Consider the following 18,094-nt stretch of genomic DNA (forward strand, 5'->3'; position numbering starts at 1 on the left):
GCTGTGATGTCTCCAGTGCTTAAAAAACCATCCCTTGATCCTGGCAAGTCCCTCAGCCTCTACCATCTTAAATGTCTTCTCTACACAGCCAAACTACTGAAAACAATGTTTGCTCTTCTCGCTTTTACTTTTTCACTTGCTACTCACTCCTCAACCTATTTCATTCTGGCTTCTGTCCTTTATCACTCAACTGGAACTACTCTCTCTGAGTTTCTAAATCACCTCTTAATTACCAAGTCTGATGGCCCTTTCTCAGTCTCTAAACTCCTTTTAAGTCTTGCTTTGAGTCTAAATTAAAATCTCATCTTCTACAGGAAACCTTTCCCATTCCCTCTTAATTATAGTGCCTTCCTTCCATTAATTATTTCTTTTTTATCCTTTATATAGCTTGTTTGTATATATTTGTTTGTTTGTTGTCTCACCTGTTGGATTGTGAGCTCCCTGAGGTCAGGAACTACCTTTGGCTTCCTTAGCACTTAGCACAATGCCTGACACACAGAAGATGCTTAATAAATATGTATTGATTGATTCTTGACCTTTCTTCAGCATTTGAAACTCTCAAATGCCCACATGCAACTTTTTCCTTTGGCTTTTTCTGATGTATGTATCTTATATTTTTCCTCCTACTCACTTGGTCATTCATTCTCAATCTCCTTTAATAAATTTGTCAAACCCCAAATACGTAATTTTATATCAGGACTATGTTCTGGAATTTCTTGGGGTTATCTCATCAGCTACCACCTCATCAATGATATTTGAAAAATGATGGAAAATATGATAGGTACTATAAAATTAGAGAAGGGATAATGTCCTGTTTTTTTAAAAAAAGAGAAAGAGAATAGACTTTTTGGCAAGTGATCTTAACTTCAATTACTAGGGAAAATTCTAGAATATTTCATTAGAGATACAATTGGAGAACATCTAGAAAAGCAAACAGTGATACAAATAGCCAAATTGGCTTTGTCAAGAATGGGCCATAGTGACTAACTCCATTCCTCCCCTCCTCCCACCTTTTTTTTTCTCTTTTTGGACTGGGAAGGCTACATACTTTCCCTAGATTTTAGCATAGCTTTTGGATAAAGTATCTCATATTCTTTGTGGAGAAGAAAGAGAAATATGGATTAGACTATAGTATAAACAGATTTAGAACTGGTTGAATGGCTGTATTTATAAAATAGTTGATGATAATTCAGTATTAAGCAGGGAAGGAGGTTTCCAATGGACTACCTCAGGGAGCTGTAATCTTTAACATTTTATCAGTGCTTTGGATAAAGCAATAGATAGTGTACTCATTAAATTTGCAGATGACTCAAAGCTTGGGATAGCTAACCCACTAGATTAGTCAGGATCCAAAAAGACCTTGACAGATAGAAATCTGGGCTGAATTTAATAAGATTAAATTCATTAGGGATAAATGTAAAGTCTTTGGATTAAAAATATCAACTTCACAAGTATAAGGTGGGGGAGGCTTGGAGAGATAGCAGTTATTCTGAAAAAATAAAAAGCTCCATATAAATCAACATTGTGATGTTATAGCTAAGAAAGCTAATACAATCTTGGACTGGATTAAGAGGGACATTCCAGGAATGAAAAAGTGATAATCCTACTGTGTTCTGCTCTCTGTAGACTTCATAAGGAATACTTTGTTCAATTCTGGACATTATGCTTTTAAATAACCATTGATTACCTGTATAGCATACAAGAGGATAACTAGAATGGTGAAAGGCCTTGAGTCTATGTCATATGAGGATCAATTAAAGAAATTGGACATGGGTTGTTTAGAGAAAAGAAGGGATATGACAGTTGCCTTTTTTTTTTCAGGGCAATGAGGGTTAAGTGACTTCCGCAGGGTCATACAGCCAGTAAGTGTCAAGTGTCTGAGGCAGGACTTGAACTCAGGTCCTCCTGACTCCAAGGTCGGTGCTCTATCCACTGCGCCACCTAGCTTCCCCCCCACTTGTCTTAAAGAATCTGAAGGGCTCTCATGTGAAGGAGAGACTAGACTTATCCCATTTGGTCCCAAGTGGAACCAAAAGTAATGAGTGAAAGTTGCCAAGAGTCCAATTTAAACTGGATGGTAGGAAAAACTTTCTAACAATGAGAATGAAATGGACTGGGCAGTGAAGGTGTGGGTTTTCCCTTTTTATAGGTCTTCATGCAGAGGCAGGGTGACCTCTTGTCAGATATGTTATAGTGAAGATTCCTTTGATGTAAGAGTTAGACAATATGGCTGCTGAGATTACTTTCAAATCTCAAATTCTATGATTCTGTGATTCCAAGTTCAACACTCTTCCTGCCAGATGTGACCTCTCTGGGCCTTAGTTTCTTCACCTGTAAAATTAAGGGATTAGACTAAATGATCTACCTTTCATTTCTAAATTCCTTTAAACTTATATGAGCACAGTTAAGTAACTTCCATTTTTCTTTTAGTGACTTCAATTAGTTTTAGTGGAGAATAATATGATGATTGAAGCATTACTAACATTGGTATAGGACTTAAAAGTAACACAATGAGGCTTAAATTACATTGAAATATTCAGAAGATTTCGAATTATTGAATAAAATGGCTAAAATGTCTATACCCTTTTACACAGAGATTCTACTGATAGACTTATACGCCAAGGATAAGAAGAAAGTCCCTGTATACATCAAAATATTTATAGCATATTTTGTGATGGCAAAGAATTAGAAATAATGTAGATGCCCAATGATTAAAGAATAGCTAAACAAACTGGAGTACATAAATGCAATGGAATATTGCTATGCTATAAGAAACAATAAATATTATGAATACAGAAAAGCATCTCCATGAAATAATTCAGAATAAAGTAGCCTGAGTCAAGAAAAAAAATATACACAGTGATTGCAACAATCAATGTAAACAGAATGAACCCCCCCCACCCTGCTCCATCATAAAAAAGTGCAGCAAAATTACAAAGTAAGAATAACTCCAAAGAAGAGATATGAGAAGATAGGCCCACCCCTCTGCAGAGATGGGGAAGTCCATGTGTATGATACATTGAACATATTTTCAGACTTTTTCAATGTATTGGCTAATTTTCAATCAACCAACCAGTCAATAAACAGTTATTAAGCACCTACCATGTGCAAGGCACTGTGCAAAATGCTAGTGATACAAAAAGAAGCAAAAGACATTCACTGCCCTCAAGAAGCTTATATTTGAATGGAGGAGACAACATGTAAACAAGTATATACAAAGCAAGATATATAAAAGGTAAATCAGAAATAACAGAGAAGGCTGATTTTCCCCTATTTTTGTCTGAAAAAATATTATTTATTATATGTGATGGTTTCTGGGAGAAGAATGGGAAGGGATACTCAGAGAAATTATGGTGGCGTAAAAATGTTGAAAAACAAAAATGATAAATAAAAACATATTTTAAAAAATATTCATCAAAAAAAATTTTCAGAAAGAGTTTGAAAGGGATAGAAAGGAATTTACATAAGCCATTTTTCCAAGTCTTTTCCTAATTGAACTTCTTTTAAGAAAGCTAGTGCTTCATCACAGCAAAATCCATCACAGGTCACACGTGAAACATGAAAAATGAGCAATAAGAGCACGGAGTGAGTAATTTGAAAATGAGTTAGCAAAACAGTTGTGAATAATATGACCTGTAGTGAACTATAGCATTCCCCTTTACCACACCCACACAAACACGCAAAACTATCCAGTAAGCTATCATCAGTCATTGAAATGGCAATTTACGAAGACCTATTCGTCATCTCAACAAATAGTCATTGTAAGAGAGTATCTCAGGAAGATCACAGTAGTATCTTAGTATCTGAAAGCTTTGGTCTTTTACAAAGTTCCCTTTTGACAAAGTAACAAAGACAGTGTTGGTTTAGCATGGTGTTCTATTTAGCAAACAGATGATCATTCATTCTTCTGCCTGTATTACAATACCTTTAACTGGGAAAAATAATCAAATCAGTAATCAGTGCCACCAATGACATAAGAAAAACATGTTTCAGACCAGCCTTTGTTGACTTTCTTTTTGGAATTTATATATACTCAGTGCATTTTCGACCAATCAGGATATTTTTTCTTCAGTTTCCTCTAATACAGAAAAATAATTATGAATCTACCTTTTGTTTTTGTTTTTTGGTGAGGCAATTGGGGTTAAGTGACTTGCCCAAGGTCACACAGCTAGTAAGTGTCAAGTGTCTGAGGCTTGATTTGAACTCAGGTCCTCCTGAATCCAGGGCCAGGGCTCTATTCACTGTGCCACCTAGCTGCCCCATGAATCTACCTTTAAAGTAACTTAATAGAATCATAATAACGACTGAATATGGAAATAAAAATAAAACATTATCTGCCCTAGAATTCTCATGGAGTTCTGTATTGGGATTTCTTAGCATTTTCAGAAATTCTTTAACAGTGACAGTAATAAAATGATATAACAACAACAACAATAACAATGACAGCTGTGTCTGGTCCTTCATATATCCCTTCTGTACTTTAAGGGGGAGGCTCTCATTAACTTAAAAAAAATTAAACTGTCAATTATGTTATGCATCTCCTGAAGTACCTTATCTGATTTTAACTAATTTCACATTAGTAACCCTGAGATATACCACACTCTTTGCTGACTCCCCCTTGTGACACTTCTGCAATATGACTCTAGGGAGCTCATTGGAGGGGAGGTGGTTACTATAGGTTCCTATGGCTAAAAAAACAACAACATTGAAACAAATGTGTCTAATCTCCGCAAGCGAGGGAAATCTGAAAGTTGAGTACTTTTTTAGTTAATTTAAATGATGTAGACAATCAGGTTTATTCAGCCCCATACAAAGCAAATTTTCTAGCAATAATGTAATATAAACTTGAATTTTGAGAAAGTATCTCGACTGACCTCTGTTTCTTTTGCCCCTTTTCTTGAAGAATTCTACTTTTAAAAATTTCTAACAACAAAGAACAAAGTAAAATGCAAAATTTTTAGTGAATGTGTTTCCAGCATAAAATACCAAATGCTTTTTTTAAATAGAGCAACTGAGTCTGTTAAGATGTTAAGTTGCCAAAGTTTAATTAAATGCTTCTCTGTGGTAACTCATGCAGCTGTTTCCTCAGTCTCATGCTTACTTGTCCTTTCCTAACTCTATGACAAGGAAATTAAACCAATAAATTTTCCATTTGTTTCAATTCAGTTCAGCCATAGCTACATTTTTATGATTTGATTTTGATTTGAGGCGGTATATCTGATATGTTTGGTTTGAGCTTCAATACAGAAAGAATATTATCATCTATCTATCTATCTATCTATCTATCTATCTATCTATCTATCTATCTATCTATCTATCTATCTATCTATCATCTATCTATCTATCATCTATCTATCTATATCTATCATCTATCTGACAAAAGAAAACAGTTAAACATTGTTATGATTCTTTTCTATTGTGGGAACCAAGGAAGGGAATGATAACAGAAGTAAAAACTTTATGTGTGTGTGTATGTGTGTGTTTGGTATCTGTCATAGCACAGTAACTAAAGAGCATAGTGGATAGAGAGATTTCCCTGGGATCAAGAAGACCTGGGTCCAAGTGTTGTCTACATACTGGGTATTAGGCCTAGTTAAGTCACTTTATCTCTCAGTAGCCAAAGCAATTCTCCAAGAATATAATTTGAAGAACTTTATTTTAAAAGGAAGTTTCCTTACCAGGTAGTCCCTATACCAATGACATCAGAGGTTCGATCTCTATCCTCCCCCCTTCCCCCAATACACACACACACACACACACACACACACACACACACACACACACAGAGGGATATATGTTTGTGAGGGTTATGAAGTCTAAAAAAAAAATAACAGTTTTGACAAATCCGGAAACAAAATGACCTAACTCTTAAATAACCTTAGAGATCTAGTACAACCCTCTCATCCCATAGAATAGTAAATTGAGCACCTGTGATGTTAAATGATTCCTTTAAGATCTCACAGCTACTTAGTGATGGAATAGGAGCTAGAATCCAGGTCTCTTGACTTCTACTATTTCCCCCTCTACTATACCAAACTGCATCCTGTCTATTTTCAATAGTTTATTTAAAATTGGATTTGGTTTGGCTCTCATAGTGTTTTCACCTTAAAACAAAATGTTTACTTTAATGCTTACAGATGTGATTTTTATCATCTTGAATGACACACTTGTGAATGTTTTTCATGAATTGTTTTTGCCCCCTAAATATTACTTCATGACCAACCCACTGTTTATAATTCTTTGGACATACAAACCTAAGTTGGCCCTGGTTGGTCTTCCCGTAACAGGCTTGTATCCTTTCCAGATTGGTAGGTTCTGCCAGAGCTTTTGTTCCACTAATATGATCTTTGAAAATACCAGTCACTTCCAAGCCACAAAGTGACTTTGGAGTATGATTCTAGTGGGAAGATGAAGGGAAAGGAATAAACAAATGTCTCATTTGACCCCTGAAACAACCGTGTGAGGTAGGTGATAACATCTCCATTTAACATTTGAGGAAACTGAGGCAAACAGAGGCTTGCTTAGAGTCACAGAGCTAGTAAATGTCTGAGTCTTGATTTGACCTTAAGTCTTGGTGATTCCAGGTCTGGTCCTCTATCCACTGTACCATTAGTAAGTGTGTAGGGGAAGAATCAGTGAACAAAATTTATTTTTTTCCAGCAATAACTTTAGTTGCAGTATTATATCACTCCATAGTTTACATGCAGAAGAATGGATTTTAATATTTTCTTGAATCATACTGTTCTATTTTTAGTTTTCTTTCTTTTTCTCCTGACAAAAGTGCTAGTTGGTATAGGGACCAGACCTATGACTTCATCAATATAGGGGACTTTTGTTACTAATGCAGATCTGCAACTTATAGTCTCAAAGAGCACTAAAGTGTTAAGTGACTTGTCCAGGGTCACATAGCTAGTTTGTATCAGATGCCGAATTTGAACTTGAGGCTACATTGAACCCAGGTCTTCTTGTTTTCAAGGCCAGTTCTCTATTCATTCACCATACCATTGATTAGTTGGCATGTATATGTATGTAGATATGTATATATGACACATATACAACATATAGTATATATTTAAATTTAGTATTTATTAATTTTGAATTTATTTAAATTTATATATTTCAATTTTTTATAGCTTTGTGATACACCTTGAGATAATTTGGGACATTCCCATCCCCCATGGTAAAATTTCTAATAAAAGTATATTTTTATGTGAATATTAATGGATAGTTTCTTATATTCTAAAAGTTACTATATTTCACTAGCAAAGTGATACCACACAATATAAATTTAGTATTATACAAAACTTATCACCAAGTAATTGTTACTTTAACTTTCTCTAAAACAATAGTTTCTATTAAAGAAATTATAATATCACTCCAATTTTAAAGACCCATTTGGTCACATCATAATTTGGACTGAGAATAGAATTTAAGGTCTTAATTCTTAGTATTTTATTATATTCATGGCACATTTTATTTATCTACATTGCCAAATCCATTGGGTAATATATAGTAGGTACTATAAAAATATATGGGCACTCTTCTAGATGGTCATTATGTTTCCAATTGTTAGCAATCTCTTCTTCAAATTATACATATATCTCCCAATAGAGGTGGGTTGTTTGTTTGGTTTATGTATTCTTAGAAACCAGCATAAACTAAAGATTATTTAAATGCTTGTTGAGTTAGATGTTTTTCTTCCTTCCTTCCTTCCTTCCTTCCTTCCTTCCTTCCTTCCTTCCTTCCTTCCTTCCTTCCTTCCTTCCTTCCTTCCTTCCTTTCTTTCTTTCTTTCTTTCTTTCTTTCTTTCTTTCTTTCTTTCTTTCTTTCTTTCTTCTTTCTTTTTTGCAGGGCAATGAGGGTTAAGTGACTTTCCCAGGGTCACACAGCTAGTTAAGTGTCAAGTGTCCGAGGGCAGATATGAACTCAGGTCCTCCTGAATTCAGGGCTTGTGCATTATCCACTGTGTCACCTAGCTGTCCCTGAGTTAGATGTTTTTCAAAGATCATGTGGCACCATTAATTGACAGGTCATAGGTTCAAAACAAATCAAAGTCTATTTTGATAAAAACTTACATTTATTGAAGCACTATAAGAAATGAAGCAATGGTCAAAGATTTCCTAGCATTCAGAAAGTCACCCCATAAAAACTGCTTGGAATAGTAGGAGGAACCCTTGATAGTAACCTCTGTGAGTGCAACAACATGTCTTAAAATTGTTTCTGAGTGGGTCACACACACAGATACACACAGAGAGTTTTAAACCTTCCATCAGGTTTAAAAAGATTTTGAAAGCACTCTATAAGTTCACTTCTGAAAGCTCTTCCAGAGCCCAAAGGAACTGTCTAAAGAGCTTGCCCCGCCCCCCCACTCCCCCCCCCCCCAACGCTACAAAAAACTCTGACCAAATCCTGGCCTTCTAGAGATGGACCCTTCCAACTGCTACAATCCAGTTTCTGAGAAACCCAAACCTTGAGAAATATCTTCCCTATAGTCAGTTTCCCAGTCCTAAGTCTTCAGCGATGCCCCTTTCCTATATTAGAGAAACACTTCTCTTAAATCCCAAGATCTCTCCCCTGTGTTTCCTTACTCCTGGCCTAGTTTGTGCCCAAACCCCATCCCCAGGCGATTCAGTAAATTCAAGGTAAGATGGGGAAGAAGGAAAGAAGAGCATCATGTCTGAGCAAGATCCAGTTTAGGTGATGGGATAATAGGATTATAGATTAATAGGAGCTTAGATTTAGATTTATGATCCAGTTTAGACCTTGGAGATAGTCCAAACCTTTCATTTTACAAATGTGGAAACTAAGGCTTGCCCAGGGTCACACATAGCTAATATGTGTCTCAGGATTTGAACTTGTTTTCCTGCTTCCAAGTACAGGACTCTTTCTACTACTATTTGGGAATGTTTTATAACTTTTCTATGCTCTGCTCTTCTTCCTTGATCAATTAAGCAAGCAAGCATTTATGTGCCCGCTATATGCCAGGCACTGTGCTAAGTGCTGGGCGTACTAATACTGCCCTCAAGGTGTTCACAGTCTAACGGGGGGGGGGGGAGACAACATGAAAACACCCATGTACAAAGACGATATGCATGTATATATCTTTCAATATATGAATACACATATGTGCATATCATATGTATTTGCACGTGTGCATATCTTCACATATGAGTATATACGTATATCTCTTCACACACAGGCATATTTTTATATGTGTGTGTGTAGATAGATGATATCTAGCTAGCTAGATATAAAGGCTAAATTGAAAATAATCAATAGAGGAAAGACAGCAGCATTAAGGAGGATGTAGGAAATGCTTTTTGTAGAAGATGAGATTTTAGCTGGCATTTGAAGGAAGGCAGGGAAGCCAGTAGGCGGAGATGAGGGGAGAGTTCCTTTCGAAAATATGCAATAAGTCTAGTTCTTTTTTTTTTTTAATAGTCTCATTCATCGCTCCACTCTTCGCCTATCCTTTTGTGGGGAAGGAAGAATAAAAAGAAGAAAGAGGAGAGCTTTTTCTCTTTTTAAAAATCATCTCTTCTTTTCTGGACCGGAGGGAAAACAAAGGTTGCAGACACCGCGCCTCTGCCCTCCTCTCCTCGAGCTAGCTGGTTGGCGAGCATCCGAGAGCAGAAGCGGGCTCAGTCGGCCCGGGGCTCGAGCCTCGGGGGAGGGGCGGCACCGGGGCCCGAGCTCGGCCCCCTTTCGGCGGGGTCGGGTGACGTCACGCGGTCGTGTGGCAGGAGGCGGGGCTGTCGGGGCGGTGCTGGGGAGGCCCCGCGATGCGGGGTTGGGCCGGAGCTGGAGAGGGAGGTGAGAAGGGAGTAGGAGGAGGCGGGGCGCAGCGGGTTCTCTGCGGCGCGAGCAGCCGCTTTCGGTTAGTGTGCGAAGCGACCGAGGGGCAGCCGGGAGAGGTTCCGCGCGACACTGAGCGGGGCGGCCGATAACAGGAGGAGGAGGAGGAGGAGGAGGAGAAGGAGGAGGAGGAGGAGGAGGAAGGAGGAGGAGGAGGAGGAGGAGGAGGAGGAGGAGGAGGAGGAGGGAGAGGGAGGAAGACGAGGAACAGGAGCAGAGCGCGCAGCCTCTAGCCGGGGGCGGGGTGGGAACAAAAAGGGCCCGAGAGGTCCTCCCGAGCCGTTCGGGCTACAGCCGCAGCGCCGGGAGCTCGGGGCATCCCGAGCCGGCTGAGGGGCGCGCAGGCGCGCGCGGGCAGCAGCCCCTCTCCGCCCCTGGCCCCGGCTGGCTCCCTCGGCTGGGCCGTCCCCGCCCCCCTCCCCCTGCTCTCCATCCTTTCCCCCCCTCCTCTCCCGGACCCAGCTCCTCCTCCGCGCCCCCCGCGCGCGCGAGCCGGGCTCGGGGCTGCGCGAGCCGCCGTCCGAGGCTGTGGCTGCGGCGGCGGCGGCTGCGGCGACGACGACGAAGACGACGACGACGCGGGGAGAAGGGGAGTTGACGGGCGCCGGAACGGTGGCCCGGGCCGGGCGGTCCCGGTGATGGCGGTGTTGGACCTGGCCCAGGAGGGAATGGCCGTTTTTGGGTTCGCCCTCTTCGTCGTGCTGTGGCTCATGCATTTCATGTCCATTATCTACACGTGAGTCGAGGCTACCGGCGAGAGGTGGGGGGCGGGGAGGGAGGGTCGCCCGGGACTGTGACAGAGGCCGGGGACTGGATCCAGCCTATGCTGCCCGTCTCCCGCGTCTACTTTGATACAGTGGAGGTGGGGAGGGGGCGGGGAGGCGCAGTGTGCCCTGGCGACCCTCAGCAGAGGGTACCCAGAGGGAAGGACTACCATCTGGGATGGGGGCTCCTGGGCATGGGGAGCTGTTGTCTCTGCGGCCTACTGGGTGGCACTGGTGGAGGTGGGGGTACCCCCTTAGGGGCCAGAGGATGGAGGAGGTTTTTTAGAGAGGCAGCGGGGACTATGGGGGGAAAAGTATGTGAGTGGGGGTGGGGAAGGAGATAGAGGTTTTATTTATTTAGTGTGTGTGTGTGTGTGTGTGTGTGTGTGTGTGTGTTAAAGAATGACTGGTGGGGTAAGGAGGTTTGTCTTTGTATGGATGCTGGACTGTAACTGCAGTGGAGTGCAGAGCTGAAGGGTGCCTGCTAACCGCGATTGGGGAATGTGAAGTCCAAGGGTGACTGCCATTAGGGATAAGGAAAGGGAGAATGTGGCATTATTTATTATTATTATTGTTGTTGTTGTTATTATTATTATTATTTAGGTGGCTCTCAGAATCAACTACGGTCAACTGTGAGTTAGGGATTGGGTGTTCTTTGGACCAAAAATTGTTGTATGGTGGATTTTTTTTCACTTGTCATTGTTCACATTTCTTTTGAGGGGATGATTGTTTCCTCTGGGAGTTGCACACAGCCACCTGCTGGTCACCCTATTGATTTCTCTCTTCCTGGAAGAGCCTGATCTGTTTACCTAGGTGTAGCCCCTGTCCACCTTGAAAAATACCTAACACAGGTCTTTGAGCTGTCTAGGACATGTTAAGTCAGCTGATAATTTTCTTCTTCTTGGATTCAGTTGAGTCTAGTTATCTTAATGTGGAAGTAATTTTAAACCCTGGTGAGAATTATTTGTTTCTCAAAAATCAAACCTTTTCTCCTCTCCTTTTAAAAAGTGGACTTAGTTTAGAGTGATTAAAATGTTTTGTAGTTGCTTTGTTATAATGATAGGAAAGATGAACTAAAATTTGAGTCTAATTTTCTTTTTTTTTAAATACTAAACATTTTTATGTAAAGTTTTGAGTTCCAAATTTGATCCCTCCTTCACTCCCTCCCCTCACCCTCCCTTAGGCAGTAAGCAGATATAGGTTATACATGTGCAATTATGTAAAACATTATCATATTAGTCATTTTGTATAAAAAAACTTGATTTTAAAGAAGAAAGTGAAAAATAACATTTCAGGCTGTGTTCAATCAATATCAGTTCTTTCTTTGGACGCGGATAGTAGGCTTCATCATTAGTCCTTTGGAATTGTCTTGGATCATTGTATTACTGAGAATAGTTAAGTCATTCACAGTTCTTCATCAAACAATATTGCTATCACTGTGTACCAGTTCTCTTGGTTCTTCTCACTTTACTATACATCAGTTCATATAAGTCTTTCCAGGCCTTTCTGAAATCATCCTGCTTGTCATTTCTTACAGCACAATAATATTCCATCATCATCATATAAAACAGCTTGTTTAGCCATTCCCCAATGGGCATTCCTTTGATTTCCAAATCTTAGCCACCACAAAAAGAGCCACTATAACTATTTTTGTATAAATATGTCTTTTTCTCTTTTCTTGGATATAAACCTAGCTGTGATGTTGCTGGATTAAAGGGTATGCAGTTTTTTTTTTGTTTTTTTTAGTAAGGCAATTGGGGTTAAGTGACTTGCCCAGGGTCACACAGCTAGTAAGTGTTAAGTGTCTGAGGCCGGATTTGAACTCAGGTACTCCTGAATCCAGGGCCGGTGCTCTATCCACTGCACCATCTAGCTGCCCCAGGGTATGCAGTTTTATAGCCCTTTGGGCATAGTTCTAAATTGCTCTCCAGAATGGTTGGATCTGTTCACAACTCCACCAACAGTGGATTAGCGTTCCAGTTTTCCCACATCCCCTCCAACATCCAGTATTTTCCTTTTTTGTTATATTTACCACTCTGAGGTGTGAGGTGATACCTAAGAGTTGTTTTAATTTGCATTTCTCTGATCAATAGTGATCTAGAGCATTTTTTCATATGATTATAGATAGCTTTGATTTCTTTCTTTTTCTTTCTTTTTTTTTTTGTGGGGCAGTGAGGGTTAAGTGACTTTGCCCAGGATCACACAATTAGTAAGTGTCAAGTGTCTGAGGTTGAATTTGAACTCAGGTTCTCCTGAATCCAGAGCCAGTGCTTTATTCACTGCACCACCTACCTGCTCCCAGCTTTGATTTCTATGTCTGAAAACTTCCTGTTCATATCCTTTGACCATTTATCAATTGGGGAATGACTTGTGTGTCTAATTTTCAAGTCTTGTTGGTTTACATCTTTCTCTATAGTTGTTCAGTCATTTCAGTCATGTCCAACTCTTCATGACCCTTTTTGGGGTTTTCTTGGCAGAGATACTGAAATGGTTTCCTATTTCCTTTTCCAGATCATTTTACAGATGAGGAGGCAAATGGTTAAGTGACTTGCCTAGGGTCATATAGCTAGTAAGTGTCTAAGACTGGACTTGAACTGGATTTGAAAAGATCAGTCTTCCTGACTTCAGGCCAGGCACTCTATCCACTTTATCACCTAGCTGCCTATATCTATATATCTATATACACATAAATATAGTATTATGGGGTTGGGACATATCAAGGAATTTGGGACTATTAAAGATTAAACTGGCCACCTAAACTAAAGGACATGGGTCTGGGGTAAGTCTCATTGAGAAGCTAAGCTATCAGGACAGACAGAGAAAAGAAAAAAGCTTAAGGTTTTTTGTTTGTTTGTTTTTTTAATCAGTTCATCTTTTCTGTAGAGAAAAAAACCCTTTCTACTAGGTACATAGAACTGCCACCACAATCCTATGTTGAGTATATAGTAGTTACCATGTTTAGGTAGGTGTTAAGAAAAAAAAAAAACTTACTCGATTTCAACTTACTTGCCCCCATGCCAATAAAATCAGACTTGTCCCCATCCCCCATATCCATTGTTAGTGTATTGCTATATTTGTTAGTACTAAAGAAAGGTGCTACAATTCCTGATACTTTCTAAAACATAAAGGATTGTATTCCATGATAGTAGTAATGGTGATTTTCCTGGATCAGTGAAAGAACTTGAGGGTTTTTTAGTTAGTGGTTAGTTGAATTGCAGATAATATTGATTTAGTTGCTCCTTGACAACTAAACTTAAAAGTAGTATTGCCAACAAAATTGTAGTTCTGTTGTATGTGTTATATGTATTAATTTTCCCATATAAAGTCATTCTATTTTATGAGCCTTAAAACTGTGAGTTTAAACATTGACAGAATTAAAATCAACTTAGCTGTGGTTTTAAGTATTATCAAACTATGTTTGCTTAATGGTTCCCCATTAGGTTACAGCAAAAAGCTAGGGTTTATTGTGCCAAGCATTGTGCTAGGTATGCCCCCCCCCAAAAAAAAAGTCTTTATTCCCAAGAAGCTTAGAGTCTAACAAGAGATATATGTACAGAAATGGGTATATACTTGAATTTTTTTTTAATTTTGAAAAAAAGTGCATAACCAAGTAATTTTAGAATAGATCCTCCTTCCCCATTAAGTTAATAAATTTGGCTTTTTGTACTGGTACACCTGTATATATGATAGGTGTGTTTTTGAAAAGTTATATTTCCAATGTTAAATCAACTTTTTAAAGAAACATAATGGGAAATTGACATAGTTAAAGAAATCATTAGGAATACTTTTGGGGGAAAATAATTCTTTTGTGAAGCAAATAACCACTATTTAAATTTCAGCTTTGTTTAAATTCCGCTTTATATGAAATAAAATACACGGCAACATTTTGCACTTGGCTTAACTTTTGTATTTGTGATTCCTCTTTGACTGAAATAGATAGTTCCTGACTGTTTGAGATATGCTTTTAAACAGGGAACTTCTCTTCCTTCTTTTTTCTAAACTGTAATTCATGTTAAATGTTTTTATAAAGTTGTCTGAATTTTTACAAGGAAGGATATATAAAAATATAATTAAAGCTATAGTAGATTTAAATTAAACATTTGTATTAAAACAGTATACTAATTTATAATTACACGGTTCCTTATTTTCAATAAAGTAGTGTCATTTCTTATGGTGTAGTCTGGAGCTCTGGAATTCAGAAGCCTTCCTTTTCAGTCCTCTTTTCAGTCCTCTATCTCTTACCAGCTGTGTAGCCTTGGGCAAGTTCTGGGCCTTATTTATTTTTTTATTGGTAAGATCAGATGATGGGACAAAATGCTTTCGAAGTTCTTTGTATTTCTAATATCTTAATCTTTGAATATACTTCCTTACAATCATAATGTTAGAGCATTCCATTATCTGAGAGATTTTTACCTTGTTGGTATTTTTAAACTTTGTAATTAGCTTAAATGTATTACATCAAAAGATCTAGTATGTTCACTGAAAGTTAGTATTCATGGAATTCGCAAAGGTAACATCTATTCCATATTCTATAACATAAATGACATTTTCTGATCACCCAGTCTTAAGATTCTTTTAATATTTGGAGGGTGAAAAGTTCAAAAATTACATAAAATCATTAAAAGTTTAAGGATTTCTTCCCTTTAAAAACAGCTGATCACTTTTCTTCAATAAATTTTAAATAAGGAGTTTGCAATGGCTCTTAGTAATTTAACTAACTTTGCTATAATCTTTTAGATCCAGACAGAAAAATGGGGACTGAAATTTTGTTTATAGTATGAAAAAAAAAGAGATGATTTAGATTATGGCACATGAAACCATGTCTTTTTTTCTTCTGATGTTGGGTATGATATTTGTGTCCTGATAAGACAGTGACAAAATGTTAGCATATGTATAGGGCTATACAAAATGCTCCCACCTTTCTTTCTAGCTTTTTTTTTTTTAGCATGCTAACTTAAAGACTAGTTTGAATGTATATCCTCCCTCTGATTTTATCAGAAAGTTTAAAAAATTGATAAATATTTTTATGTGTGAGTTATTAATGCTGCTGTTGAAAAACTTTTCCCAATAATTGTTACCCATCTCTACATGGTTCTGCCCCATTGCCATAACAGTTGTGACTCTGGCTGTGTCTTTGGGAGGTTTACTAGCTGAAAAGGTTTGAGTGTGATCTTGGAAATAGATGGTGTCTACAATACTAAAGACTGGCTGGGCTTATCAAAAGCAAGTTTGCCCGTAGGTGATGAATTAATTCTTTGGTCATCATGAACCATGGAATAAATTAAACTTGAAATGATCCTCTGGATTTTGTGAAACCTTTACATTTCTTTAGTGATAGTTGCACAATCACAAAAAGAAGAAGAAAGAATTACATGTTTTTAGATTGCTTAAAAACATTAATTCAACGGTATATGTGACATTTGCCCAGTGACCTCAAAGCTGAAATGTTACTGAGGAACTGATCCAGATGTGTAGAAATGCTTCATAGGTACATAAAACCAGAAGACATAGTGAAGTTGCAGCTAAATGTAAGGATGGCTTGCAGGAAAGAAGTTGGTGCAGTTGTTTTTCTCATATACCCAAAGGCCACAGAAAATAGTTTATGGAACACTTGGTCATTTCACCTTGGCAGTTAGTGCTCATGATGCAAGTAAGCAAACAGAGCAATGAGAAGGTAACTGCAGTTCATGCCAACAGCTATTTCAGAACTTCATTTGTAAAACATTTATGGAGGAGGTAAAAGATTATGAGTAGTTTCATCTCAGAAAAGACAAAAAAGCTGTGGATGGGAAAGTGATTCTATAGAAATCTTGGCATCAGTCTTTTAATCTGGTTTACCCTGAGAGACTTTTTAGATGAAACTGGAAAGAAGACAACAAGAAGTTAAATTCGATGTAGAACCTGACAAGATCTTTCAAACCAAATCAACATATGCCTTGATACTTGATGACTTTAACGTGCCAAGTATGCACATAGGAAGACGGTAAAAAATAGCTGGGAAAACAGAGTGTGAGATTAAGAAAGGAAACTATCATGAACACTTTAAGAAAACTGGAAAATACTGGATGTGGTGGGAACTGAATAACATTACCAAAAATAAAATTGACTTTATCTTGGCAGGAAATGACTTTACTATGGTGGTCATCATTTCAGAATCTGCTCTTTGTGTGCAGTTAGATAGATCATCAGCTGTTTAGAAAAAGGTAAAAATCAACTCTAAATTAGAATAAAGGATAAGGGCACTGTGTGTTATCATAATAGCGCCAACCTGACCTATTTAAATAAGCTGTGGCCGTCCTAATAGCTGGAATGTATTCCCTTCTCATCTATACTTCATAGAATCTTTTACTTCCCTCAAAATTCAGTTGAATCATCAAAACCTTTACTGATTTTGCCCTCAGCTGTTAGTATCCTCCACTTTCACTTGTATTTAAGTAATTTACATTTTATTTATTTTGTTTTCACTATAAACTTATATATGTTCATGTTTTCTCCATGATAGAATATAAGTTCTAGAGCTAGGACTATTACTCATAGCACAGTACTTGTTACAAAGGCATTTGAATAATGCTTGTTGATTGATTCTGAAAAATGGGAAAGGAATAGAAAAAAAAGCCAAAGTCATTTGGCTGATTAGTGCCATTTTAAAAGAGAATCTAACAGATATAAAATAACAACTGATATGAAGAAGGTAAAAGAATCCTAGAATTGTCTCACTTTGGTCTCCTTACCTAGTAGAGAGATATGACAGCCAAAGGCAACACTGATTTAGAACCTGTGATCCTATGAACCTCATTTATAAAACGTTTATGGAGGTGAAAGATTGAGTAGTTTCATCTCAGAAAAGATAAAAATGCTGTGGAGAGGAAAGTGAATCTGTAGAAATCTTGTCTTTTAATCCGGCTTACCTTGAGAGACTTTTTGAATGAAACTGGAAGGACAACAAATGGACATGAAATGAAATAGGTTTTCAGGATTTCTATAGATAGCCATTCTTATCATCAGTAACAGTAGAATTGTAGCATTTAGACTCTGCATATAATCAGTGAGAAATAAAAATGGCACTCAAGACAGGAAGAGTTCTTATACTTGATCAAATACACACAGGAAAAATTTGTGACAAAAGTGAGACATTTTTTTTTTAGGGAGGCAATTGGGGTTAAGTGACTTGCCCAGGATCACACAGCTAGTAAGTGTTAAGTGTCTGAGGCCGGATTTGAACTCAGGTCCTCCTGAATCCAGGACCGGTGCTCTATCCACTGCGCCACCTAGCTGCCCCCTAAAATGACACATTTTTAAAGCATTCAGGGATCCATTTTCAAAATATCTCAGAAGATAGAATATTTAAAAATAGAATGGATCATGGACAATATTACAGACCAAAAAAAGGAGAGTACATGAATAGCTTTCAACTAATATATAATAATAATAATTATATAATAAAATATAATACTTTTCCTCCATCTATAAAAAAA

At 38.0% G+C, this 18,094-nt stretch overlaps 1 protein-coding gene across 1 annotated transcript in view; it reads left to right on the forward strand.

The window, feature by feature from the left end:
* The first annotated feature begins 10,038 nt into the window (after positions 1-10,038).
* The window catches only part of UGCG (UDP-glucose ceramide glucosyltransferase), a 46,268-nt gene continuing 38,212 nt past the window's right edge, over positions 10,039-18,094 (forward strand). Inside the window, exon 1 of the mRNA XM_043977338.1 lies at positions 10,039-10,591. Within this exon, the coding sequence (XP_043833273.1) occupies positions 10,494-10,591 (98 nt within the window). The 5' untranslated portion in view covers positions 10,039-10,493. The remainder of the gene's footprint in view (positions 10,592-18,094) is intronic.

The sequence above is a fragment of the Dromiciops gliroides genome, chromosome 1 (assembly GCF_019393635.1).
Source record: "Dromiciops gliroides isolate mDroGli1 chromosome 1, mDroGli1.pri, whole genome shotgun sequence".
In the NCBI taxonomy this organism is placed as follows: Eukaryota; Metazoa; Chordata; class Mammalia; order Microbiotheria; family Microbiotheriidae; genus Dromiciops; species Dromiciops gliroides.